The sequence below is a fragment of the Phyllobates terribilis genome, unplaced genomic scaffold, assembly GCF_046119375.1.
Source record: "Phyllobates terribilis strain yellow unplaced genomic scaffold, ASM4611937v1 Scaffold_1__5_contigs__length_1240528914, whole genome shotgun sequence".
Taxonomy (NCBI): domain Eukaryota; kingdom Metazoa; phylum Chordata; class Amphibia; order Anura; family Dendrobatidae; genus Phyllobates; species Phyllobates terribilis.
Window position 1 is genome coordinate 567,779,602 of NW_027362761.1, and position 26,044 is coordinate 567,805,645.

At 48.9% G+C, this 26,044-nt stretch overlaps 1 protein-coding gene and 1 long non-coding RNA gene across 5 annotated transcripts in view; one reads left to right on the forward strand and one right to left on the reverse strand.

Annotated features, from left to right (window-relative positions):
• LOC141270837 (uncharacterized) overlaps window positions 1-26,044 on the reverse strand; it is a 110,632-nt gene that overhangs the window by 34,323 nt on the left and 50,265 nt on the right. The gene's annotated exons all lie outside the window — the stretch shown is intronic.
• LOC141270813 (phospholipid-transporting ATPase IC-like) overlaps window positions 1-26,044 on the forward strand; it is a 97,063-nt gene that overhangs the window by 27,549 nt on the left and 43,470 nt on the right. The window contains exon 2 of the mRNA XM_073680921.1: window positions 24,898-25,077. Within this exon, the coding sequence (XP_073537022.1) occupies window positions 24,903-25,077 (175 nt within the window). The 5' untranslated portion in view covers window positions 24,898-24,902. The remainder of the gene's footprint in view (window positions 1-24,897; window positions 25,078-26,044) is intronic.

Consider the following 26,044-nt stretch of genomic DNA (forward strand, 5'->3'; position numbering starts at 1 on the left):
TATAATGTCCTCCATACTGCTGCTGTTGTTTGTGAACATAATATAGAATATAAACAGGAGAGCAGGAATCCCTCATGTCTGTGTGTGCTGTGTATGGGAGACATCACAACAACTCAACCCACTAGCTCAGAGACAACTAGACAATAAAGAGCACTCTTGTTTATTAGCCTTTTCAAAGAATGGCTGAGAATTCCTACAGAGATGTCTGAAATTTTTATCGTAGGTACACTTCAACTGTGAGAGACAGAATCTAAAGTGTACAGGGTTATTATGCAACTAAATGAAAATCTGAAATTTTTCGGCTGTTACAGTGAGAATAAGAACCAGACAGCTTAAAATGTATAAAATACATTTCTGACCTTTCCATAAAAAATCTGTGACCAATAGAGTAAAATAAAATATATAATACGTGTGTGTGTGTGTGTGTGTGTGTGTATGTATATGTGTATATATATATAAATAGTAATATGGCCGCCCTTCTTCTCAATAGCAGCTATAAGCTCCATCTATGGAGTCTGTCAGTTCCTTAATTTGTTGACTATCAGCTTTTTGGGCAACACCAACCACAGTCCCAGACACTGATCAGAGAGGTGACTGTTCTCCTCCATCATAAATCTCCTAAATCTCCCATCAAAGAAGAATTCTTAAGTTCTCAGTAGGTCTTTAGGTCCACTGAGGTGAGGGCTCGAGTCCAAATAATTCATCTTTTAAGGCCATTGAGCAGTTGAGACTTTGATGCGGCAATTGAGTATTGTCCTGCAGAAAAATCCAGGTCTTCTTGCAAGACTTTTTCCTGCGCCCCTGTCTGAGGAAAGTGTCTTCTAAAATCTGGTATTAAGTTTGGGAGCTGATTTTGAGTCCATCTTAAATCCAAAAAGGTCCAACTAGCTCATCTTAAATAATCCCAGTCCATAGCAGTGCCCATCTCCACTTCATTGACGTCTGAGTGGAAGTGGAGGTCTGTACCTGTTGCTGATCCAGCCGAGGCCCATCCATCTGGTCCGTCAAGAGCCACTGCCATCTCATCAGTCCATAAAACCTTTGAACAATCTGTCTTCAGATATTTCTTAGCCCAGTCTTGATGTTCCCCTTCTGGATCTTGCTCAATGGTGGTCGGCTCAGCCTCCTCACTTCGGCCGTGTCTCTGAGCATTGAACACCTTGTACTTCTGTGTCTTTCTCAGTGGTGGTCGGGCTCGGCCTTCTCACCTCAGCCGTGTCTGAGCACTGAACACAATGTACTTTTGGCCTCCAGGGAGGTTGCAGTTCTGGAATATGACAGCACTGGAGGATAATAGCTTCATTCTCGCTTTGTAAGAAGTTGGAAGTTCTGTCCACTTTACTCCATGAAGACACGTGTTTTGCTGTAATGTATTTAAATGCGTGGTGTTCATTGATATGTGTTATTAGTGAAAGTGTTGTGTTCTGCCCAACAGTAGGAAGAACTAGGGTTAATAATTGGGGCTAGCCCAGAGTGGGAGGGGCTAAAGTAAAGGGACAGAGGGAGTTTCCTGTCTGGAGTGAGATGGGGCTCAGTGTGCAGAAGAAGCAGACCTAAAGTCTGACCAGCAAGCAGACCTGCATGAAGTGGGTGTGCTTGAAGTGAGCGGAGACCGAGGCAACGGATAGCAAGATCCAGAGTAGAGATGAGGATAGGAGTGATAGGAATGAGTGATTCTGTCACGCAAGGTGTGGAAAAGACTTTGTGCAATACAAAGGGAAGAGGGAAAGGGAGCTCAGACTCTAGGGAAAGTGGAGACCTCCTAGGTTGATCTAGCGTCACCCTGTCTCCCCTAATGTCCCTGTATTGGCTCTTCACCAATCGCCGCACGCATGCCTCGCCTTGTCTTTCCCTGGCATATGGCTATGGCTAGGGAAGGGAGGAGATGAGCACTAGTCTATCTCCACTAAACACTATAGACAACAAGGAAGGACAAACTGGGGGAAATAGCTTAGATTTAGATGACTCCAAACAAATGCACACACGGCCTCAAGCTCCAGAGAGGAAAAAGTACTGCTCTTGCTAAAGCCTTCAAAGGTAGTAATGAATATCGCCGGCACCTCCCTCTAGAATACACCAGGTATTTATACACTCAGGCCAGGGAGTTAATTAGCCAGAGGGTGGTAGCTGCTGGGTCCTGAAGAGACAGCCTCTAAGAAGATGTCTGTAATGCCAAAAGTAGAGATCTCCTGCAACCAACTGCAAGGCGACTGTCTATCACTTCTGACACACCCGTGACAGATTCCCTGGAGATGGAATCGGGGGTCTAAAACATATGGTCCTAGCTAGCCAAAGTCACCGGCATCATGCGACCTGCAAGGGTGTAGCGCCCCCTTAAACAAAATCCACACACCCAGCCAGGACCCCCATTTCCATGTACCATTCTGGGGCTTGGAAGACGAGTACCTCGCCCACGGCTACCACCCCTCGTCCCGTTACAGCTTCACGTCTGATTCTTCTAAAATCTTTGGCAGTAAATGTGCATTTTTTTTTCTCAAGAAGCTTTTTGCAACTCTGTTATGTTGGTTCTGTGATCGCTCCAATATCTGATCAATTTCAGGAGTGCTGCATCCTCTGTAAGACTGGCCCGTTTTGCCTGCGGAAAACAAGCTGCCTAATAATACTGCACACCCCGATAAAGGGGGATGTATATGTGGCACCCCAGGGGTCTGGTTTCCACAGTAATGTAATGTTATGTCTGAGAGCAGGTGGGAGGTCCTTTGGTCAGGGATCCTGTGCATGCCACACCTCCTGCCCAGTCCTGGGAGGGGAAGAACTTCCCCTATATAAACCTAGGGCTGAGGCAGGGTTGGTGAGTAGAGAAGAAGTAGAGACGAGAAACAGTCATAGGAAGAAACAGCAGAAGCTCAGTGGGAGCAATACTACTACGAGTCAGGGGCTGGCAGCTGCAGAGCTCGCCCTGACTGAGAAGCTTTCTTACCGGACCCGGCGTCCGAGGCTGTGGGGACTAACTCTTACCCAGCAGCAGAAGCCGACCGGCAGGGGATTTCAGGTCCTCAGGCCCAGAAACCCGAAGGCACGGTCACACGCGTGGGACCAGCACCGCCATCGTGGAGCGGAAGCCATTAGAAGGCCCCGAGTCACCGGCCATACGGGTGAGCACCACACGGTACACTCAGGGACGTGGGCTACTTATATCCGCTTCTAGCAAGGTAGCCAGAAGAGTACAGTCAGTTTGGGAGGCCTACAACTCCGCCTGGCCAGGGGAGATCCCATCTGCTCATGGACTGACCAGGCCCCGTTCGCTAGCAAGTACTCCGGGAGGGTCTATCGTTGTTACCAGTAAAGACCCTGAATTGCACCGCACCGTCTCTGAGTGGTTCCTGCTACCCCCATCTTCCACGTCGGCTGCCCTGAGGCCATACCCCTCCCGTTGGGGGTTATACTATCACGCTGCACAATTCTACACCGGCCTCAGCGGTCTGCCCTGCAGCGGCAGCTCCATAGCTGCAAATCAACGGGTGGCGTAGTCGACACTCAAATAACATCTATCAAGACTGCCACACACTGAGTTTGACTCCCTGGGCACGGACCGGGTCCCCGCCACTCGGAGACTACAACCCCCATCTGATCCGGTTCCGGGTAAGCCCCCGTGCGCGAGACGCTGCGCGACACAGCAGGCCCAGGGGCGCGTCAACTTTTGGCGTAGTCGGCAGGATTTCGTGCCCGCAACCACCGGGTACTGCGTGCCTGAAAGAGACTTTTAAACTTACCTGTGGTGAAGATTCCTGCCATCCGTGGAGGTTTCCCGCCATCCGGCGCCATCTTCTGCCTTCTTCCCGCCATCCGCGAAGTTTTCCCGCCATCTTCGGCCTTCTTCCCGCCATCCGTGGAGTTTTCCCGCCATTGGACGCCATCTTGAAGACGCCGCGCGGGAAGAAGAGGGGCGTGGACTCCGAAAAGCCCGCGAGAACTGAAGCCCCGCCTCACGTCCGGACGTTGCGTAAGGTCCTGGAAGGAGCCCAGCAGACGCCGACGTCACAGGAGCGCGACGGAAGGTCCTCAACCCTGACGATCCACTGCGGAGCCGCGGCCTACGGAAGAGGATCATCGCAAGGTAGGCCACGGTCCACTAGGGGGGAGGAAGATGTCTGATACGGAGGAGAGCTTCACTGCCGCAGCCACCGCCAGCGCCACCGCTGCTGCGGTCATGCTTTTCACTATGCCCTATATCCCGGGGGCAGCCTGGCTACCCCAGTACTCAGGGGAGTCACATACCCTGAATGACTTTAGAGAAAAGCTGGATAGCCTCTTCCAGGTGTACCCCCTCACAGAAGAGCAAAAAGTGAGCATCCTGGTGGCCCAACTAACCGGGGCAGCCCAAAGGGAGGTAAAGTCCTGGCCACCTGGGAGGAGGACTGTCGCAGGGATATTAACCCGGCTGAAGGACACCTTTTGATACCCGCACCTCAGCTGAGATTAAGCTTAGTTTCTACGGGTGCAAACAGCGAGCACATGAGAGTATAAGAGACTATGCTTTAAACCTACAAGAGGCCCTGAGAGCCATTAAGCAGACCGACCCTGACGGCGTGGGAAACGAGGACAGGCTGTTGACCGAACAATTTATAGAGGGACTATATTGCAATGCCCACCGAACCCAGTTGCGGGCAATGGCCTTACAGGATCCTCATCTGGACTTTGCACAGTTCAAGGACAGAGCCATCCGGGTGCTCCGAGAACCGGCACCGGGTGGCGTGGTGACCCACAGGCGCCCTACTACCGCTTACCACCAGGAGGCGGCGCCCTTGTCGACAGGGCCTGTGGGAGCTGACGCGCAGGCTTTGAACAATGACCCGGCTCCGGACCTGCACCATCAGGTCCAAGAGCTAGCTAAAAGCGTTGCTGCGCTAACCCGAACTGTGCAGTCTTTACAGGTTTCCACTCCAGGGAAGATCCAGCTGGCATCCGGACCGGAGGACATCCCGTGGCGTCGACCAAGGAGGACCCCACCGGCCAGAGGAAGACCCAGCGACCGATACAACGAGGACGGACAACCCATCTGCCGCCGCTGTAATCAACCCGGACATATGGCAAGGTACTGTCCTTTAAACTGGCACAACCTAGGGTAGAGGGCCAACCCCTAGGAAAAAGATCATCAGGCCCATCGAACTGGCGCGACAAATATGTGGGAGGACGTCCAGTCTTGCCTGTGGTACTGGATGGCATTCCTATGAGTGCCCTACTGGACACCGGGTCACAGGTCACCACCATCCCGTACGTGCTCTTCAAGCAGTACTGGAATGACTCGGATATTACCCGCTACCCTGACGACGACTTGAGTATCATCGCCAGCAATGGTCAGCCCGTGCCACAGATCGGATTTAAAGAGGTGACCATTAAAATTGGTAGAGTTGAACTGGCAGCACAGGGACTGATCATTGTAGACATTGACAAACACGAGAGTCACCCAAAGATAACTCTAGGAACTAATGTAATTGAAAATTGTCTTGCAGAGGTGATTTTCCTTTTACAGCAGGTTGCCAAGAACGCCAGCTCCGGCGAGCAGCGAGTGCTCCAAAAAGAGATCCGGGCACTGATGCGACGGCAACAGGTGGAACTCTCCGGCGGTGAGATTGGTAGCGTGAGAATGTGTGACCCTTTCCCTATTGCCATGCCCCCAAAAAGTGAAATGATGATTTGGTGCCGGGCAGCTATTGGTCTGAGAGGTAGAGATTACCAGGCAATGGTAGAACCAGTTTACTCAGACAGTAGGCCCACCATCTTGACAGCACGGGGGGTGGTTAATGTACGCCATGGGAGGGTGCCCGTTCGCATAATCAATATCGGGAAGAGGGAAGTGTACCTGCCCCGGTATGCCACGTTAGCCAAATTATATACCATTAACCAAAATGCTATACAATCTGTGGAACCCTTGCCTCCATCTCACCCGGAGGAAGGTAACGGCTCTAAGAAAACAATGGAGGACTGGTGTCAGCAACTACATTTGGGTACTGACTCCACTCCCTCACATCAGAAACAGGGAGTCTATCGGGTGGTTCAAGAGTACGAGAGAGTGTTTAGTAAACACCCGTTAGACTTCGGGCGAGTCAAGGGGGTAGAACACCACATCCCCACGGGAGACCATCCTCCCATAAAAGAGAGGTATCGACCCGTACCCCCTGCACACTACCAACACGCCAAGGGGATGCTTAGAGACATGAAGGAGGCTGGGGTGATCAGGGATAGCTGTAGCCCCTGGGCAGCTCCACTAGTCTTCAGACAACACCATGAGGATGTGTGTAGATTACCGGAAAATCAACCGTATCACACACAAGGATGCGTACCCCTTACCAAGGATAGAGGAGTCTTTGGCTGCTTTAAGATCTGCTAACTTCTTCTCTACCTTGGATCTCACTAGTGGGTACTGGCAGGTTCCTGTAGCAGAGGCGGACCGGGAGAAGACCGCATTCACCACCCCGATGGGACTTAGCGAGTTTACCTGCATGCCGTTCGGACTCTGCAACGCACCAGGAACCTTCCAACGATTAATGGAGTGTTGTCTGGGCCACAGAAACTTCGAGACGGTCTTGTTGTACCTGGACGATGTCATCGTATATTCCAAGACGTATGAGGATCACCTGAAACACCTGGCGGAAGTGTTCGAAGCTCTGGCGAGTTACGGCCTAAAGGTGAAACCCTCCAAGTGTCACCTCCTGAAACCAAAGGTGCAGTACCTGGGACACGTGGTGAGCGCTGACGGAGTGGCTCCCGACCCTGATAAGATCACCGCAATTAAGGAATGGCCAAGCCCCTCCAGCGTAAAAGAAGTGCGGCAGTTCCTCGGGTTGGTAGGCTACTACCGAAGGTTTATTCCCGGTTTCACCAAAAAGGCAGCACCTATGCAGGACCTCCTGATAGGCCAGTCCCGGTCCCGGAAGGCCAAGAACCAGAAGCCGCCCTTCAAATGGGAGGAGCTGGAAGAAGAGTCCTTCCGCCAGCTGAAGATGGCCCTCACGGGGGACGAAATCCTGGCGTACCCGGATTATAGCCAGCCCTTTATCCTCTACACCGACGCCAGTAACATCGGGCTAGGAGCCGTACTGTCCCAGATCCAGCAGGGGAAGGAACGAGTAATCGCCTACGCCAGCCGAAAACTGCGGCCCACCGAAAGGAACCCCGAGAATTACAGCTCATTTAAGCTAGAGTTCCTGGCCGTAGTATGGGCAGTCACCGAGCGCTTTAAGCATTACCTCGCTTCTTCCCGGTTCACCGTGTACACGGATAACAACCCGTTGACACACCTGGACATGGCAAGACTCGGTGCCCTGGAGCAGAGGTGGATGGCCCGTCTGTCCAACTACGAGTTCACAGTCAAATACCGGGCCGGACGCTCCAATACCAACGCGGACGCCCTGTCCAGGATGCCCAACCTGCCGGACGAAGGAGAAGATCCGGAGGGACTGGAAGAAGTTGAACTCCCTGCGTTCCACCGTCATGGGACTATCCAGTATTCCCACCGGGTAAGGAGTAAGCAGGCTGCTACGTTGAACCCCTTACCTCACTACAACTGGGCGGAAACGCAAGACAGCGACCCTGCCGTCCGACTGGTGAAGGAGATGCTGACTCGCCCGGAGGCTTGCCTTGAACCAGACGCTCCGGAGGAAGCCAAACAACTATGGGCAGAGAAGAGTCGACTGTTCCTTTACAAGGGGAAGTTGTGCCGCAGAATGGTTAACTCCCGGACGCATGAACTAATCGGGCAAGTAGTGGTGCCACGAAGAGACGCAGCCATGGTGATGGAGGCATACCACGACGGGGCTGGACACTTCGGATGGAAGAAGCTGGAGTTCCTGCTGCGCGAGCGGTTCCACTGGGTAGGCATGAGGGGAACCATCGAGAGGTGGTGCAGAGACTGTGGCCCGTGCAACCTAAGAAGGAAGGACCGTGCCAGCCAGAAGACTCCCCTGCAGTCCATCGTCACCCGGCAGCCGTTGGAACTGGTAGCCTTGGATCATGTAAAACTGACCCCAAGCAGAAGTGGCTACGTCTACGCACTAACCATCGTGGATCACTACTCCCGGTTCTTGGTTGTCGTCCCCGTCAAGGACCTAACAGCTCGAACAGCAGCGAGAGCCTTCCAGCAGCATTTCTGCCGTCCACACGGGTACCCGGACCAAGTGTTGACAGACCAGGGACCTGCCTTTGAAGCGGAGGTCTTCCAAGAATTCTGCACTCTGTATGGCTGCCGGAAGATAAGGACGACACCCTATCATCCGCAAACTAATGGACTTTGTGAGAAAATGAACCAGGTGGTAATGGATCTTCTGAAAACGTTGCCCCTGGAAGAACGCGGTCTGTGGCCTGAGAAGCTGCCCGATCTGGTGGACCTATACAACCACATCCCGGTAGGTTCCACCAACTGTACCCCGGCTTACCTAATGAGGGCGAGACCTGGTAAGTTACCTGTTGACCTGGAAATGGGAGTCCTGACACCCGAGGACACTTCACCAGAAGCAGACTGGGACACAGAGAGGCAGCAGCAGTACCGGAGAGTACAGGAGAGCGTGGAGCGAAGTCTCTGTCAGGCTAGGGAAAGACAAGAGAAAACTTACAACCAGTATGCTCCCGCTGTTCCCCTGGTACCCGGAGAGCAGGTCTTGAAGAGAAAAAGACGGCTCCACAAGTTGGACGACCAGTGGGAGAAGGACCCGTACACCGTACTGCCGTCAAGCCACGACAACCCAAAGGTCTGTACCATCAGTAAAGACGGAGGGGAAACCACAACCATTGTATCCCGGGATCACCTGAAGAAGTGTCCCGAACAGCTACGGAACCCTGAAGAGGAACAAGATGACCCTCGACCCGTAGAGGAAAGGGAAGACATGGTTAGTACTGTGCTCGGAGACTTCCCTCGGTCTTGGACTCAAGTCAATGGCGCAGTTGTGGTACCTGTACTCACCTTCCTCCAACCAGCATCCCAAGTACCTACGGAGCAACAGGTAGAGCTGGAAGAACAGCCGGTCCAGGAGGCAGAAGACTCCACACAAGCAGAACAGGAGGATCAACCCACTGCTTATAGTGAGCCTGCCATACCCCTAGTGAGTCAAAGAGCCGGTAGACAGCTGCCCAGTTTACCCTTGACAGCTCCTACACCCTGTAGTTCAGGGCTAGGCAGTCAGCTCCGTAGGTCCACTAGGGCCACTAGGGGCCAGTTACCCGCACGTTGGAGGATTTGAAGTGTATAAATTGTTTTATTTATGGTTACCTGTTTTTCTTGTTGCTTGTGTATAATTATGTGTTTCTAGTTGTTTATAGGAGTCTTTGGTGGATTTACCGGGAATCCTGTGTACATAGTTGGAGCGTAACCCAGGACGGACTAAAGACTGTTAAGGACTCGGGGCAGGACAGACCCCTACCTGGTTACGTCTCCCTGTTTTGGTGAAATGGACACCTTGCTTTCTTCAAAGACTGCACCCGGTTACGGACATGCCGTGACCACCTTTATGTGTTTCTTTATTGTTTTGTTATTGTTTTTACCTTGTTATGTTTTTCTAAAATATGTTTAGTCCCGGAGTACTAAATTTCACTAGGGGGGAATGTGGCACCCCAGGGGTCTGGTTTCCACAGTAATGTAATGTTATGTCTGAGAGCAGGTGGGAGGTCCTTTGGTCAGGGATCCTGTGCATGCCACACCTCCTGCCCAGTCCTGGGAGGGGAAGAACTTCCCCTATATAAACCTAGGGCTGAGGCAGGGTTAGTGAGTAGAGATGAAGTAGAGACGAGAAACAGTCATAGGAAGAAACAGCAGAAGCTCAGTGGGAGCAATACTACTACGAGTCAGGGGCTGGCAGCTGCAGAGCTCGCCCTGACTGAGAAGCTTTCTTACCGGACCCGGCGTCCGAGGCTGTGGGGACTAACTCTTACCCAGCAGCAGAAGCCGACCGGCAGGGGATTTCAGGTCCTCAGGCCCAGAAACCCGAAGGCACGGTCACACGCGTGGGACCAGCACCGCCATCGTGGAGCGGAAGCCATTAGAAGGCCCCGAGTCACCGGCCATACGGGTGAGCACCACACGGTACACTCAGGGACGTGGGCTACTTATATCCGCTTCTAGCAAGGTAGCCAGAAGAGTACAGTCAGTTTGGGAGGCCTACAACTCCGCCTGGCCAGGGGAGATCCCATCTGCTCATGGACTGACCAGGCCCCATTCGCTAGCAAGTACTCCGGGAGGGTCTATCGTTGTTACCAGTAAAGACCCTGAATTACACCGCACCGTCTCTGAGTGGTTCCTGCTACCCCCATCTTCCACGTCTTCTGCCCTGAGGCCATACCCCTCCCGTTGGGGGTTATACTATCACGCTGCACAATTCTACACCGGCCTCAGCGGTCTGCCCTGCAGCGGCAGCTCCATAGCTGCAAATCAACGGGTGGCGTAGTCGACACTCAAATAACATCTATCAAGACTGCCACACACTGAGTTTGACTCCCTGGGCACGGACCGGGTCCCCGCCACTCGGAGACTACAACCCTCATCTGATCCGGTTCCGGGTAAGCCCCCGTGCGCGAGACGCTGCGCGACACAGCAGGCCCAGGGGCGCGTCATATACTTATGCATCTCCCCCATTCACCCCTCATTACAGAAATACATATCCTCTGATCTGCATCAATCAATAAGCATTCAAATTTATACAGTGCAGAGGTGGAAAATCTCCATAGAAATGATACGGTCATAATACTCACTGCCTAATAATACTGCACAGTGAATAAACATGATGTCTCTGTTCCTGTGGTTTCCCATTCCCAGGACCTGACTCTGTGGCAGTACTGCCCTTGTTTGTTTTTAAGATTATTGCAACTAAAACTTTAGTTTAGTTTATTGGAGAACAGAGAAAAATCTTGGTCAAATATCCCGGTATGCCGCTCGGCCGTGGTTTGCTGTGGGTGTATCTGTGATCGTAAAATATTTACTGTATCTCTCGCTGCCGGTGTGAATGTTTTTCATTACATCCTTGTAACAATGTGTTACCCTCTGGGCTCGTCTGCGCTTTTCAATAATTAATCTCCTGGAGTTTATAAATCATTTATGTCCTAGTTCATCGCAATGTCAGGGATTAATAAAGAGCATAGCCCCCTGGAAAAAATGGAAAATAAGCATTTTGAGGTTTCAGGGGTGGAGTAGTTAAAGGAGATCAAGGAGGGCATACAGTCCTTCTGCTGGCTGGCTGGAGTATTTGGGGCTAGGGGTAACTTGCTTGATCTATGTCCGAGGTGAAGGAGATCCTGGATTCCATTCTTATTCTTTTGAGGGACAACCCCTTTTTAGGAGAGGTGAAATCACTGTCAAAACTGTAAGGTTATAGAAACTGCTGTTATGTTAATGTGGACAGACTTGAAGGGGATTTATCACTACATCAAAAGTGGACCGTTTTTGCTTTTATTTCATCCTCATTGCTCCCCTGAGTTTGCCGTTGTTGTTTTTTTCTAAATACACCATACGGTTCAAGAGATGAGGGCCTTTTAACCTGGTACTAATTTTTATTGTGTTTACAAGGAAGGCGTGGCCAACAAGGTAGTCATGCGGAGCAGCCTAAAGACACGCCCCCAGGGAATCCTAAGAGCCATGTAAAGACTGTAAAAATTAGGACTAAATAAAAAGGACTAGATCTATGGAACCGTATGTTGGATTTAAAATAACAAAAAAACAAAACAAAACTGCATACTCGGAGGGTGTAAGGGTACACAAGGAAGGTCTCAGTCTACTTTAACATACAACATTCTTTACTGTTGGAACAGGTATCACATACAGTGGGGGAAAAAAAGTATTTAGTCAGCCACCAATTGTGCAAGATCTCCCACTTAAAAAGATGAGCGAGGCCTGTAATTGACCTCATAGGTCGACCTCAACTATGAGAGACCAAATGAGAAAACAAATCCTGAAAATCACATGGTCTGATTTGGAAAGAATTTTTTTTCTCCCATCTTTTTAAGTGGGAAAACTTACACAATTGGTGGCTGACTAAATACTTTTTTTCCCCACTGTATACAGTAGGTAGCAAGTACAAGGCTTGGTTTTCACTTCACCTTCTGTTTTACACAGAAGGCACAGACTTATCAGTTGCAAGTGGTGGCATAGAGTTTGTTAATTACACAGCATAAACAATGTGAACTCTCCATCTCCATGTATTCTTCTTCTTTAAATCTTTTTATAGTCCACTTCTGCAGTAGTACCAGTACCCTGACCTGGTCAACCTAGATTGTTCCTTTGCTTCCAAGACTGTCTTACACTTTGCATCTTTAGCCCCACTCCTTTTAGCTGCCTTGGGCCCACAACCTTCAGCTTTATTTCTGGCTTCAGGCCGTACTCCCTACAACTGGCTTCTTCCAGTCATGCTCACTCCTGAGTGTCAATGATCTTCCGTCCGTTTGAGTATCTCTGCCACTTCTTCTTCAGTACAACTACTTTCAGGGCTTGCTACCTTAGCAATCTTCCTATTTTACACTCACACCCCAGTAATATGACCCATGTCCTTCTTATCTCAGAACTAATTGCTAACTACAGGCTCACTGTAACCTGGAAGTAACTCTCTCCTTATTCCCAAATACTCCTCCCATGTCAGGACTGGTAACTGTTAATGAGGTGATCTGAAAGACAATTTTCAACCTAAATCCCTTTCTATTCAATGCCATAATCTACCGGTAATCTATTTTCCAATATACTTTTAATTAAAAATTCCCTTTCCTTCCCTATCTAACTGCTTTAATTTTTTTTTTACTACTTCCTTTTTTATGACGCTTCACTTGAGAATCCCAGTGCAAACGAAATGTTTATCACGGCCTCTGCCCCCACCCTGAAACGAAGTATCATCCGTGACCTTAGTTTCATGGGCTAAGCTAGTCCCATTCTGTCACACTGCAATGTGCAGAATGACGGTGCACTCACTCACAGGCTCGGATCAGAAGTAACGAGCCAGCAACACAGTGCACTATCAGTGTGTGCTGTAAAGATACCCGGCGTGCAGAGGCCAGTGCCACCCCCGCAAGTGATGTCACTTGAGTGGTCGGCGCTGGTGACTTCACCCTGGGTATTCCTCTTACAACTTGCACTGTCAGTGCACTTTGCTCTGTTGCTGGCTTGTTATTTCTGAGCTGAGCTGGCAAGAGAGTGCACTGTCACTGTGCACCTTGCAATGTACACAACAGAGAATTTTTAATTTAAAGCATATAAGAAGATAAATTCATTTTTATCCTAAATGTCTATCTTTCGGACCACCTCTTTCACTCTTCTGTGCCCTGAATCTGCACTGTTACTTCCACTTAACCAAAACTAGTGCATAGAACGGCATTAATGCATATTTAAACAATTGTATGAAACATTGCATATATTATTATGATCATAATATCTTCAGAGGGTGTTTCTTCTTCTGCCATACCCCTACAAGGGGGACAGAAAAAATAAGCGCAAAAACTGGAGATTTGTGACCTGGTGACAGGTCTTTTTTTAAATGAAAGATAAATATCTTCCTTAAGAAACAAAATATACAGAGTTACTGGCTGTAAAGCAGAATATTGTTGTAGGGCTTAGGAAGATTATACCTTTTTTTTTTTCCCCCCACTATATGGCAAATTGGTCTTTGTACGTAGGAGAAATTTCTATTTTCTTCTCGAACTATTTTGGTTTGTCAATTATACTCAATAAACCTTTAAGTGGCATTTATGTAACTAAAGGCCCCAATCAGGTAATTGTCCTCCTGACCTGCTAATTTCGGTGCGACCAGCCAAGCAGCTAATGTGTATGGGACCCTTGCTTCTCTCCCCTGACAAGTGATCTCAGGGAGAAGCAGTAGCTGGTAGTATTGAATTACAAAACCCCATCTTTAGTCGTTGAGGTCCTGATGTCCTCAAATGTGTCCCACAAACCTAAAAAAAATGGCTGTGCTTACCTTTTATCTAATTGTTTAGCTTAACGAGCAATAATAATTTAACAATTTGAAATATTTATGGTACAAAATGGTGACTGTTATTGTTTTTTTTACCTTGTTTTTTTTCTTGTATTCTTGAGGATGTAGTCATAGCATTATAAATAGGAGTCATTTTGTTTTGCTTTCGTGTCACATTTCTATTATGTTATACGTAAGCGTAATATAAGGAAACTATTCATAATACATAGTTACATAGGTTAAAAAAAGACTGCAGTCCATCAAGTTCAACCTTTCTCCACCAATTATACACTTTGTCTGTAACTTAACTATAACGCACAATGTTATGTGTTCTGAGGAAATCATCCAGCCCTTGTATAAAAGCTGTTATAGTGTCGGCCATCACTACCTCTTGTGGTCGGCATTCCACAGCCTGACTGCTCTGACTGTGAAGAAACCTTTCCTGTTTAGCTGCCGGCATCGCCTTTCTTCCACCCGTAATCAGTGCCCCCTGGTCCTTGGTATGGTCTTTGGAAGGAATAAGTCATGTGCCAGTCCTTTGTACTGACCCCTCATATATTTATACATATAAATGAGATCTCCTCTGAGGCATCTATTTTCTAAGCTACACAAGCCCATCTTTTCCATCCTCTCATCATATGAGGCCTCCAGCCCTTGTAATATTCTAGTTGCCGCCTTTGAACTGACTTTAACTTCTGAATATCCTTTTTAAAATGTGGAGCCCAAAACTGGATCCCATATTCCAGATGTGGCCTCACCAGTGATTTATAAAGGGGTAGCAATATGTTGGGATCGCGGGATCTTATCTCTCTTATTATACATCTTAAAATCTTATTTGCTTTTGCGGCAGCTGCCTGAAGAAAAAAAAAAAAAAAAAAACGTCCGTCGCTCATTTGCATAATGAGCAGAAGCCCGAGGCGGCTTCTCCGCAACCTCGGGGCCGCAGTCGACTCCGGATCGTGTGGACGTACCCTCAGTCTGCTAGGTGGTACAGTATCAAATGCCTTTATAAAGTCCAGATAAATCACATCCGCCGCATTACCAACATCCAGGTTTGCACTTACCTCCTCATAGAACCCCAACATGTTGGTTAGACATGACCTATTCTTCATGAGTCCGTGCTGATTATCATTTATTATACACTGCTCAAAAAATAAAGGGAACACTCAAATAACACATCCGAGATCAGAATGAAAGAAATATTCTCATTGAATACTTTGTTCTGTGCAAAGTTGAATGTGCTGACAACAAAATCACACAAAAATCATCAATGGAAATCACATTTATTAACCAATGGAGGCCTGGATTTGGAGTCACCCCCAAAATTATAGTGGAAAAACCCACTACAGGCTGATCCAACTTTGATGTAATGTCCTTAAAACAAGTCAAAATGAGGCTCAGTGTTGTGTGTGGCCTCCACGTGCCTGTATGACCTCCCTACAATGCCTGGGCATGCTCCTGATGAGGTTGTGGATGGTCTCCTGTGGGATCTCCTCCCAGACCTGGACTAAAGCATCCGCCAACTCCTGGATAGTCTATGGTACAAAGTGACGTTGGTGGGTAGATCGAGATATGATGTCCCAGATGTGCTCAATCGGGTTCAGGTCTGGGGAACGGGCGGGCCAGTCCATAGCTTCAATGCCTTCATCTTGCAGGAACTGCTGACACACTCCAGCCACATGAGGTCTGGCATTGTCCTGCATTAGGAGGAACCCAGGGCCAACCGCACCAGCATATGGTCTCACAAGGGGTCTGAGGATCTCATCTCGGTACCTAATGGCAGTCCGGCTACCTCTGGCGAGCACATGGAGGGCTGTGCGGCCCTCCAAAGAAATGACACCCCACACTATTACTGACCCACTGCCAAACCGGTCATGCTGAAGGATGTTGCAGGCAGCAGATCGCTCTCCACGGCGTCTCCAGACTCTGTCACGTCTGTCACATGTGCTCAGTGTGAACCTGCTTTCATCTGTGAAGAGCACAGGGCGCCCTCATACCACCCTCATGGAGTCGGTTTCTAACCGTTTGTGCAGACACATGCACATTTGTGGCCTGCTGGAGGTCATTTTGCTGGGCTCTGGCAGTGCTCCTTCTGTTCCTCCTTGCACAAAGGCGGAGGTAGCAGTCTTGCTGCTGGGTTGTTGCCCTCCTACGGCGCCCTCCACGTCTCCTGGTGTACTGGCCTGTCTCCTGGTAGCGCCTCCAGCCTCTGGACACTACGCTGACAGACACAGCAAACCTTCTTGCCACAGCTCGCATTGATGTGTCATCCTGGATGAGCTGCACTACCTGAGCAACTTCTGTGGGTTGTAGAGTCCGTCTCATGCTACCACGAGTGTGAAAGCACAACCAACATTCAAAAGTGACCAAAACATCAGCCAGAAAGCATTGGTACTGAGATATGGTCTGTGGTCCCCACCTGCAGAACCACTCCTTTATTGAGGGTGTCTTGATAATTGCCAATAATCTATTGTCTATTCCATTTGCACAACAGCATGTGAAATTGATTGTCAATCAGTGTTGCTTCCTAAGTGGACAGTTTGATTTCACAGAAGTTTGATTTCCTTGGAGTTGTATTCTGTTGTTTGTTTTCCCTTTATTTTTTTGAGCAGTGTATTATTCTCTGCGATGTAACTCTGCAGGTCATCTCTTATGATGCCCTCACACATACTACTGATTTCAGACTTACCGGACGGTAGTTACCTGGATCCACCTTTTTAAATATCGGTACCACACCGGCTATCCTCCAATCCTGTGGCATGTAACGTGTAACATACCTGGCGGCGTCCTTGCATGGTGGTCCATCTCCCACTGTGCAAGAGCGCGCACTTGATCTCCAGTCCAGAATGTCTCTCTGGCTTCCCTCCTTGCTGTCTGTTTGTCTGTTTTGGCTGCATAGGGCGACGCCCGCTGAACTTCCTGTTTCTTGTACCTGCTGCGGACACGCCCCTGTTGCACCTTCAGCCTATTGCTGTCCATCTTTGGGTATTTATACCACCTTCTTCCTCAAGATGGCGCCTGAGCATTGTGTCCTGTCAGTCGGCTTTTTGTCTCTGACATGCCAGGTCCTATCCTGGTTTCCTGCCTGTTTTCCAGTTCTGTGTCTGAACTGTGGTCTGTTCTTGTGAACACGCTTCTTGCCTGTTCTTTCGCCTTCTAAGGGCCGTATTCCTAGATCTGCCTGTCTGTGCCTTGCGGTATCTGTTCCCGTCTGAACAGAGTCCTGTTTGTGTCTCTGCCTTGCGGTATCTGTTCCCGTCTAAACAGAGTCCTGTTTGTGTCCCTGCCTTGCGGTGTCAGTTCCCGTGTCTGAACTGAGTCCTGTCTGTGTACTCTTGCCTGCTGCCTTTCCTGGAGGCTGTATTTCCAGGCCTGTCTGAACACGCTCCTAGCCTGTTCCTCCCGCCTTCTAGGGGCCGATTACCTAGATCCGTTCCTGTATCTTGTCTGTCCTGTCTGAACACGCTCCTTGCCTGTTCGTCCCGCCTCTCTGGGGGCCGTATTCCCAGACCCGCTCCTGTATTCCGCTGCAGTGTCGGTCTCTTCCGTACACTCAGTTCCAGTCTGAACTCTCTCCTATCCTTTACCTGTTTTGCCTCTATGTCCGTTCCTTTCCTTTTTCTGCAGAGTCTGAACTCGTACCTAACTCCTGCTTGTTGTCTCTGTACTCCCGTTTGTGAGTTTGTGGTCCACTTGCTACTTCACTGCAAATACCCTGTGGGTATCTGGCTCTGCCTTTCCCTTCCTGTCTGTTCCGTGTGAACAGAGCCCTGTCCGTCCTGCTCTGACTCCTTGCTCACTGCTCCGGCAGCCTTGCTCCGCTCTGACCCTTTTGCTCACTGCTCCGGCAGCCTTGCTCCGCTCTGACCCTTTTGTTCACTGCTCCGGCAGTCCTGTCCTGCCCTGCTTCTGCCCGCTGCTCCGGCAGTCCTGTCCTGCCCTGCTTCTGCCCGCTGCTCCGGCAGTCCTGTCCTGCCCTGCTTCTGCCCGCTGCTCCGGCAGTCCTGTCCTGCCCTGCTTCTGCCCGCTGCTCCGGCAGTCCTGTCCTGCCCTGCTTGTGCTCGCTGCTCCTGCAGCCCTGTCCTGCTCTGTTCTTGCCCACCGCTTTGGGCGTTCCCTCTCTGCTGTGGTTGTCTACCGCATCTGCGGTTCTGTGACCCAGTCTGTACTGGGTCTTAACCTTTCTGTGCTCCAGCCCGTCCTTTCGGCCAGTACCTCCCTGCCTGTATCCACCCATCTGCATACCTGCCGTGTTTGCTTACATCCACCAGTCTGTGCCAGCCTAACCTGCCTGTTCCAGTAATCCCAGTGTGGGTCAACCCCTGTGTCCGGAGTTTGACCTGGAGTAGCACCTGGTCCCTCTGCCCGGTTTCTCCCTGGCGTCGTATGCCGTCGTGCCACCTTGGTCGGATCGGCCAGATACAGGGGAGGAAGCAAGAGTATACAGACATTACAGCACAGGATCACAAATGATTCTTTCTTTGAAGTAAAACATTGTTTAAAAACAGGCAGGGAAATGCTTTACTTCACAAAAAGAATCTGCTGTCCTGTCTGTATACTCTTTTGCTTTCCTCCCTGCCCAGGAGATGTGGTATGATCAGACCATGTCCCTGCAGGGTCAGACACAGCCATTACACAGTACACAGCAGGGGCACATTTATAAGATTATCTCAGCACAGGAACATTTTATTTAAACACATCCAATTGTGGAAATTATTATTATTCCAAGATCTATTGATTAAAATGAACTTTTGTTCATGGGAAAACCCCTTTTAATGCTGGTATCCAGTATGAAAAAGGTATTTAAACCCTTCAACATGGTGGCTGTCACTTCAGGTGGTCAAATGTACCCCACAAAATGTGATCATAGGGTGTTGATCGGCTGCTGGAGACTTGCTTAAAACCCCAATGGCTGATATTTTGGCACTCCCACGAAGCTCCCGTTGTTTCACACTAACCTGTAAGATCATAGTATTGTCTTGCATTACATTGGCGAATAAGTGATTTGTAGGTTGTAAAGCCCTTAATAAATAAAAATATCAAAAACGTAAAAATATGTAATGATTTCAACCAGAGTTGCTGGGATTTACTGCTACATTACTTTCCTGATCAGTTATTTATCTCATATGCATAAAGTTGCCAGCATGTTACTGTGAGGTCTGTGCATCTCTCCCAGTAATATAGGCTGGATGTGAGCTCTGTGTGTGTCTCCCAGTAATATAGGCTGGATGTGAGGTCTGTGCTTCTCTATCAGTAATATAGGCTGGATGTGAGGTATACGTGTCTATTCCAGTAATATAGGCTGGTTGTGAGCTCTGTGCTTCTCTTCCAGTAATATAGACTGGATGTGAGGTCTGTGCTTCTCTTCCAGTAATATAGGCTGGTTGTAAGGTCTGTGATTCTCTCCCAGTAATATAGGCTGAATGTGAGGCCTGTGTGTCTCTTCCAGTAATATAGGCTGGATGTGAGGTCTGCATCTCTTCCAGTAATATAGGCTGGATGAGAGGTCTGTGCATCTCTTCCAGTAATATAGGCTGGATGTGAGGTCTGTGTGTCTCTCCCAGTAATATAGGTTGGATGTGAGGTCTATGAATCTTTTCCAGTAATATAGACTGGATGTGAGGTCTGTGCTTCTCTTCCAGTAATACAGGCTGGTTGTAAGGTCTGTGAGTCTCTCCCAGTAATATAGGCTGAATGTGAGTCCTGTGTGTCTCTTCCAGTAATATAGGCTGTATGTGAGGTCTGCATCTCTTCCAGTAATATAGGCTGGATGTGAGGTCTGTGCATATCTTCCAGTAATATAGGCTGGATGTGAGGTCTGTGTGTCTCTCCCAGTAATATAGGTTGGATGTGAGGTCTGTGAATCTTTTCCAGTAATATAGGCTGGATGTGAGGTCTGTGCATCTCTTCCAGTAATATAGGCTGGATGTGAGGTCTGTGCATCTCTTCCAGTAATATAGGCTGGATGTGAGGTCTGTGCGTCTCTTCCAGTAATATAGGCTGGATGTGAGGTCTCTCTGTGTATCCAGTGTGCTGCTTTCTTTATTAGATTCCATGTATTAGCACTCAGCACCCATTCAGGGACAATAGGAATTATCCTTTTGTGGATCTGATGTGCACACACACACATCCGTGACAGCCTTCTTTATGGGAAGTACTCTTTGGGTTTAATGCTGCAGGTGAGCATAGCTAACCAATATAACCATCGTGGGCGCACACCAGCTGTGTGCCCACTATGCGTTTTTTAAGCGTTTCCGCAGCGGCAAAAATGCTGCAGAAACGCTTAAACGCTTTTTAGAAGGTCTGCAATGTTCCCCAATGATAATCCGCATGTGCTGTGCACATGCTGCGGAAATTTCAGCTGCGGGTTATTATTGCGGAAAAAAACGCAGCACTACCAATTATTTTGGGGAAGTGCTGCGTTTTCGCCGCCATTGACTTGCATTGGAACGCATGTGACGCGCCCCCAGAGCCGTGGGGTACTCGGCAGCCGGGCCTATGGATGTTGGTGGGGGATATCACGGTGGCTGGCCCGGTCCGTGGCCCAGGGCGGTCAACAAAAAGGGGAATTATTTATACGGGATTTGTAAAGTGTTCGTGACGCCACCTGTGGAATGCGGCTAAAAGGAGCCGCCGCTGCGGAGCAGTCCTCTGGAGCTGATGTTACTGCAGCAGGGATGGTGTGGCTCTCCACAGGAAGAGCTAGCTCCAGGGCAGTGTAGGTGTTGTTGGTTGCGCTGGGCATTGTAGTGCAGAGGGAAAGATGGCGCAGATGAAAGAATGGACGGAGGCAGTACGGTGCAGTCATCCGAGTCTTTACTCACAGTTCTTATGACAGTTCCACTGATGCACTGTACGGGTGCAAGCCTCCCCACGTCGCGCTGCGTTCACCAGGCAGGGGTTCAGCTCTTCCTCAGGCAAATTAGGAGCACCTGACGGAACCCCGCTTTCTTGTGTTCCTTGCTAGACCGACTTCACGCTGGGTCTTTCTCCCTCCTGCCCTGCGCTTCCCCACTCTCAATCCCGCTCGGGTGCTCTGAAGTCCCTCCTGTCCGTTGGAGTTCCCGGACCTGCTTGACCCTCACGGTCAGGGCCGGCTCCAGGTTTTTCTGGGCCCCGGGCGAAAGAGTCTCAGTGGGCCCCTTTAACACATACCACGATTTATGATGCAGAGATACTGCAGAGATATATATATATATATATATATATATATATATATATATATATATATATATATATATATATATATATATATATATATATATATATATATATATATATATATATATATATATATATATATATATATATATATATATATATATAGTACAATGCAAAGATTTCACTTCTTACATTACATGAGTGATATCTACTGTAAATTCCACAATAGCTCAGAAACCGGTGAATCGCTCCACACAGAATAGTGGCCCCCATATAAGGCTTCATACGGAATACTGGCCCCCATATAAGGCTCCATACGGAATACTGGCCCCCATATAAGGCTCCATACGGAATACTGGCCCCCATATAAGGCTCCATACGGAATACTGGCCCCCATACGGAATACTGGCCCCCATATAAGGCTCCATACGGAATACTGGCCCCCATATAAGGCTCCATACGGAATACTGGCCCCCATATAAGGCTCCATACGGAATACTGGCCCCCATATAAGGCTCCATACGGAATACTGGCCCTCATACGGAATACTGGCCCCCATATAACGCTCCATACAGGATACCGGTCCCCATATAATGCCCCATGCAGGCTGTTACCCCCCACATAATGCCCCATACAGGCTGCCCCCCCCCCTTTATAATGCCCCATGCAGGCTGTTCCCCACCTTATAATGCCCCATGCAGGCTGTCACCCCTCCTCTTTATAATGCCCCATGCAGGATGTCACCCCTCCTCTTTATAATGCCCCATGCAGGATGTCCCCCCCCCCCCCCTCTTTATAATGCCCCATGCAGGCTGTTCCCCACCTTATACTGCCCCATGCAGGCTGTCACCCCTCCTCTTTATAATGCCGCATGCAGGATGTCCCCCCCTCTCTTTATAATGCCCCATGCAGGATGCCCCCCGCCCTTCTCTTTATACTGCCCCATGCCTCCATACATTAAAAAAAAAAATCAAATACTCACCTCCCTTCTCCTCACCTGCTGCCCGCTGCTCGCTGCTCGGGTCCGAACTCCAGCGTTGTCAGCGTCTTCCCGCTCAGCGCTCCCTGTGACGGCTCAGGGGAGGGCGCGGTGTAAAGACGTCACCGCGCCCTCTGACCTGAGACGTCACAGGGAGCGCAGAGCAGGAAGACAGCTGATCTGCGGAGGCACGGGGAGAGGTAAGTATCCGCCTGCCGGGGCCCTGAGCAAGCGGCGGAGAAGGGCGGGCGCTGACACCGCTCTCCTCCGCCCATAGCCCAGCGGGGTGCGCGACCGCCATTGGGCCCCTCTGCCTGCTCAGGGCCCCGGCATTTGCCCGGGTGCGCCGGGTGCTGACGCCGGCCCTGCTCATGGTGATTGGAATGAGGCTTTGGCAACTGACTATATAAGCCAGAAGCCTCCGGTTTTTCCAGCCGAGACTTAGAGTTACACGACTGGTCCAGGGGCCGGTCCCCTTCTTGCGGCCTACGATCCCTCTGTCTTCTGACAGATTCGGGGCGTACGGATGCCGTCCCGCACTCGCCGTACCCCCTGGGATTCCTTTACTAGAACGGAGCCTACTCCTCTGCTCCCCTCCTGGGCCTCAAGCACTAGGCCTAAACTTGTGGAGCAGAGCTCCTAACGAGACTCTGCTCCCAGCCTGACTTCTCTCACTGAACTCTCTCCTTCTGTCCTCCCTGCCACCCTAAGATGGCTTCCCTCTATATACCTCCTTCAAGGGTGCTCCCCTAAACTTCTTCCTCCACCCACACCCACTTCTGGTTCCCCCCACTCCAGCCAGGGTCAGGGCTCAGCTCTACGCACGCATGTTGCCCCTCCAGCCGGCCTGGAGCAGTGTAGTGTTGGATGCAGGTGTTGGGGTCCCGGGCAGCACTCCCTCCTTACCTTAGAGAAGGAGACACGACACCTCTGGGTGAGGTGCAGTACCTCTGTGGCGACTGAACCCTCAGGGGCGCCACACATGGAATCCGCATCACTGCATATGTACATGCGCATTCCATGCGTTTCAATGTGCGGATGGTACCCGGGTCTGGAGAAGAGGAGACTCTCCTCCGGACCCGGGTACCATAAAACCTGTAAAAAAAAAAATAAATAAATATTATACTTACCTTCTGATGGCCGCCGGTGTACTTCTCTTCGCTTCCCGGCAGATCGCGGTGGACTGAAGGACCTGCGCTGACGTCATTTAGTCATGTGACGGCAGGTCCTTCAGTGCAGTGCACCGCGAGCTGCCGGCAAACCAGGACGGAGCGAAGCAAGACTGCGGGGGCCATCGGAAGGCAAGTATAGATTTAATTTTTATTTTTTACCATTCTTTGGGGTCACACTATATAAATCCATGCTGTTTGCATGGATTTATATAGTGTGACCAAGTTGTCAAGCACTTTTCCAAGTGATGCTAAAATCGCTTGGAAATCGCTTGTCAACCCGTATGCGGAAATGCATGTGACGAACGCTTCACATCCACATGTCCCTGGCAGGAAAACGCATGTACAATCCGCATGTACAATCCGCATGCGTTTTTTCTGCCAGGGAGATGCAGAAATGCTCAGGAAAAATCCGGAGCATTTCAGCATCGTGGGCACATAGCCTAAGAGTGTGCTAACTGTTCAATAAATGATGTCAGGGGAGAAAAGGATGGGGCATATTAAATTAAACATGCCCATTCCTTTTGTCTTGTGATATAAGCAACCGTAGTTATGTGGCAGCAGATCGCGTTATTCTGCCGCTGAGAATATACGCGCACTCTACTGGACCAATGATAATTTATAGGGCGGATAGTTGGAATGGCTTCTGGGTTGGCCATTAAAGATCAATAGCCACATTTAGATTGTTAGTAGCTCCAATCAAAATTGCTAACATTTGGCATCAGAAATCCATTGTCCATGGTCATCCTAATAAGAGGTCAGCTTGTATTTTGAGTCCTTACATGAGTCATTATATTTGGAACATACAGGCCCGAGGGATGATTGTGTGACACAGCCATTGTTTCCAGACCATGTGATGTCTTGCCAGCATTGTATTCCAATAAGTTTCCTTTTTATATATTTTTTTTTTCCATTTTGCGTGGCGTACACTGAGATTTCAAGTTGAAACTTGATCCGTGGAGAATTGTGATCGCCCTCGATTGTTGCTTAGAATACGATGTAATCTCTTTTGTGAGCAGCGGGACTTAAATTACGTTTCTTTATGGATGGAAATGTCATTGGGGGCTTGACGGGCCCTTGTCTTCTGAATAGGTTTTTTTTGTATTTTATTTTTTATTTTAATTATTTTCTGCTGTAGATAATGGCTGTGAAGCTCCTGTATGACGGCCTTTGTGCTCGCACCATTGTGCCGTCTCTAAGGTCTTATTATTTTTTTATTTTGCACTGATTGTGTTTCCTTGATTGCCGCTTTAGAGGGACTGCACAATTGATTGTAAGACTCCAAACTTTAATATTTAATTTGCTGAATTATTTACCTAAGGCTGCGCTCTATTCATCTTCTGAATAGTCTTTTGGAACAATGGTTGAAAAGCGGGTTTTTCGCCTATTGCGCCTCCTGAGTTTTGTTCGTTTTTTTTTTTTCCACTTTTGCAAAAGGGGGAAAAAGTTTTTTCCCACAAAAGACCTATTTAAAATTGTTCAAACAACCCCAATTTTTATAATAGAACTTTTTTACTTCTGGGATTTTCGATGTTGATTGGTGGAGAGCATACAACCTGCCAAATCTAAAAATGTAGGCTGTAGTGCAAAGCTGATAAAGCGGGCATAATTGGGGCAAAACAGGGGAATTTTGCCTTCCGTAATGGGCAATTTATATCGCACCAAGTTATTATTTTTTATAATTTTTCAGATATCATGGATACCGATTACGACACAACATTTGAGGAGGATTCGCAGATACCAAATGACGATGAGGTTCCATACAGTGATGACGAGACGGACGATGAACTAGAAACACCTGACTCGCCTGAACCAGAGCAAAACCGGATCAACAAGCAAGCGGAGCTCAGCCGAGAGCAAGTCCCAAAAGGTAAATGCACATGAAATCCCTACATTTCCCCACACTGGTATCATTAAAGCTTATGTGCATGACTAAACAGAATATTAGCATACTTGCGTAACAGATACAGCACGCCACATGATTGCGGTAATTTTCCTGTGCAATGCCACTCTATGCTCCAAATGATGCCCTCCTGTCGTTACGTGACATGAGGTTTAAAAACTGCTTGTTGTTGGGTTGTATCTGGTTTTACATCTCATGACTATAAGTGTAATTGGCTGCAATACCAGACAAAGACTATGGACAGCAGTGGCGCTGTTTCTTGATTTTTTTTTCTAATCCTGAAACAATAGGTCCCATTTTTACAACTCTTATAGCTACTTACTTTCCACTTATCCACTTAAAGAGGTTTTTTTCCTTCCCTTTTCCCTGTTAAGCCTAATTCCCCTTTTTTCTATGGGGTCTTTTTTTGCAGGGTCCCTTGTTTTTCCCCTGTGAAGTCCCTTGTTTTCTTTTTTTTCCCCTTTTCCCCCTTTTTTCCACTGGGTCTGTTTTGGCTTTTTTTTCTTTTTCCCTTTACCATTCCAGGACTTTTTTCTTTATTCCTTACCATGGGATCTTTTTAAATAATAATAATAATATAATCAGATCAGTTTCTTGCTTCAAATTGCGTTTTCGGAGAGGAAGACGACTTATTTATTATGTGTTGCTTATATAGCTCCATTAATTCCACAGTGCTTTACAGACACCGTCATCACTGTCCCCATTGGGGCTCACAACCTACATTCCCCATGGCAGCATGGTGGCTCAGTGGTTAGCACAGCAGCCTTGCTGCGCTGGGGTCCTGGGTTCAAATCCCACCAAGGACAACATCTGCAAGGAGTTTGTATGTTCTCCCCGTGTTTGCGTGGGTTTCCTCCGGTTTCCTCCCACACTCCAAAGACATACTGATAGGGGCTCACAATCTACAGTCCCTATGGGGACAGTGCCGATAATT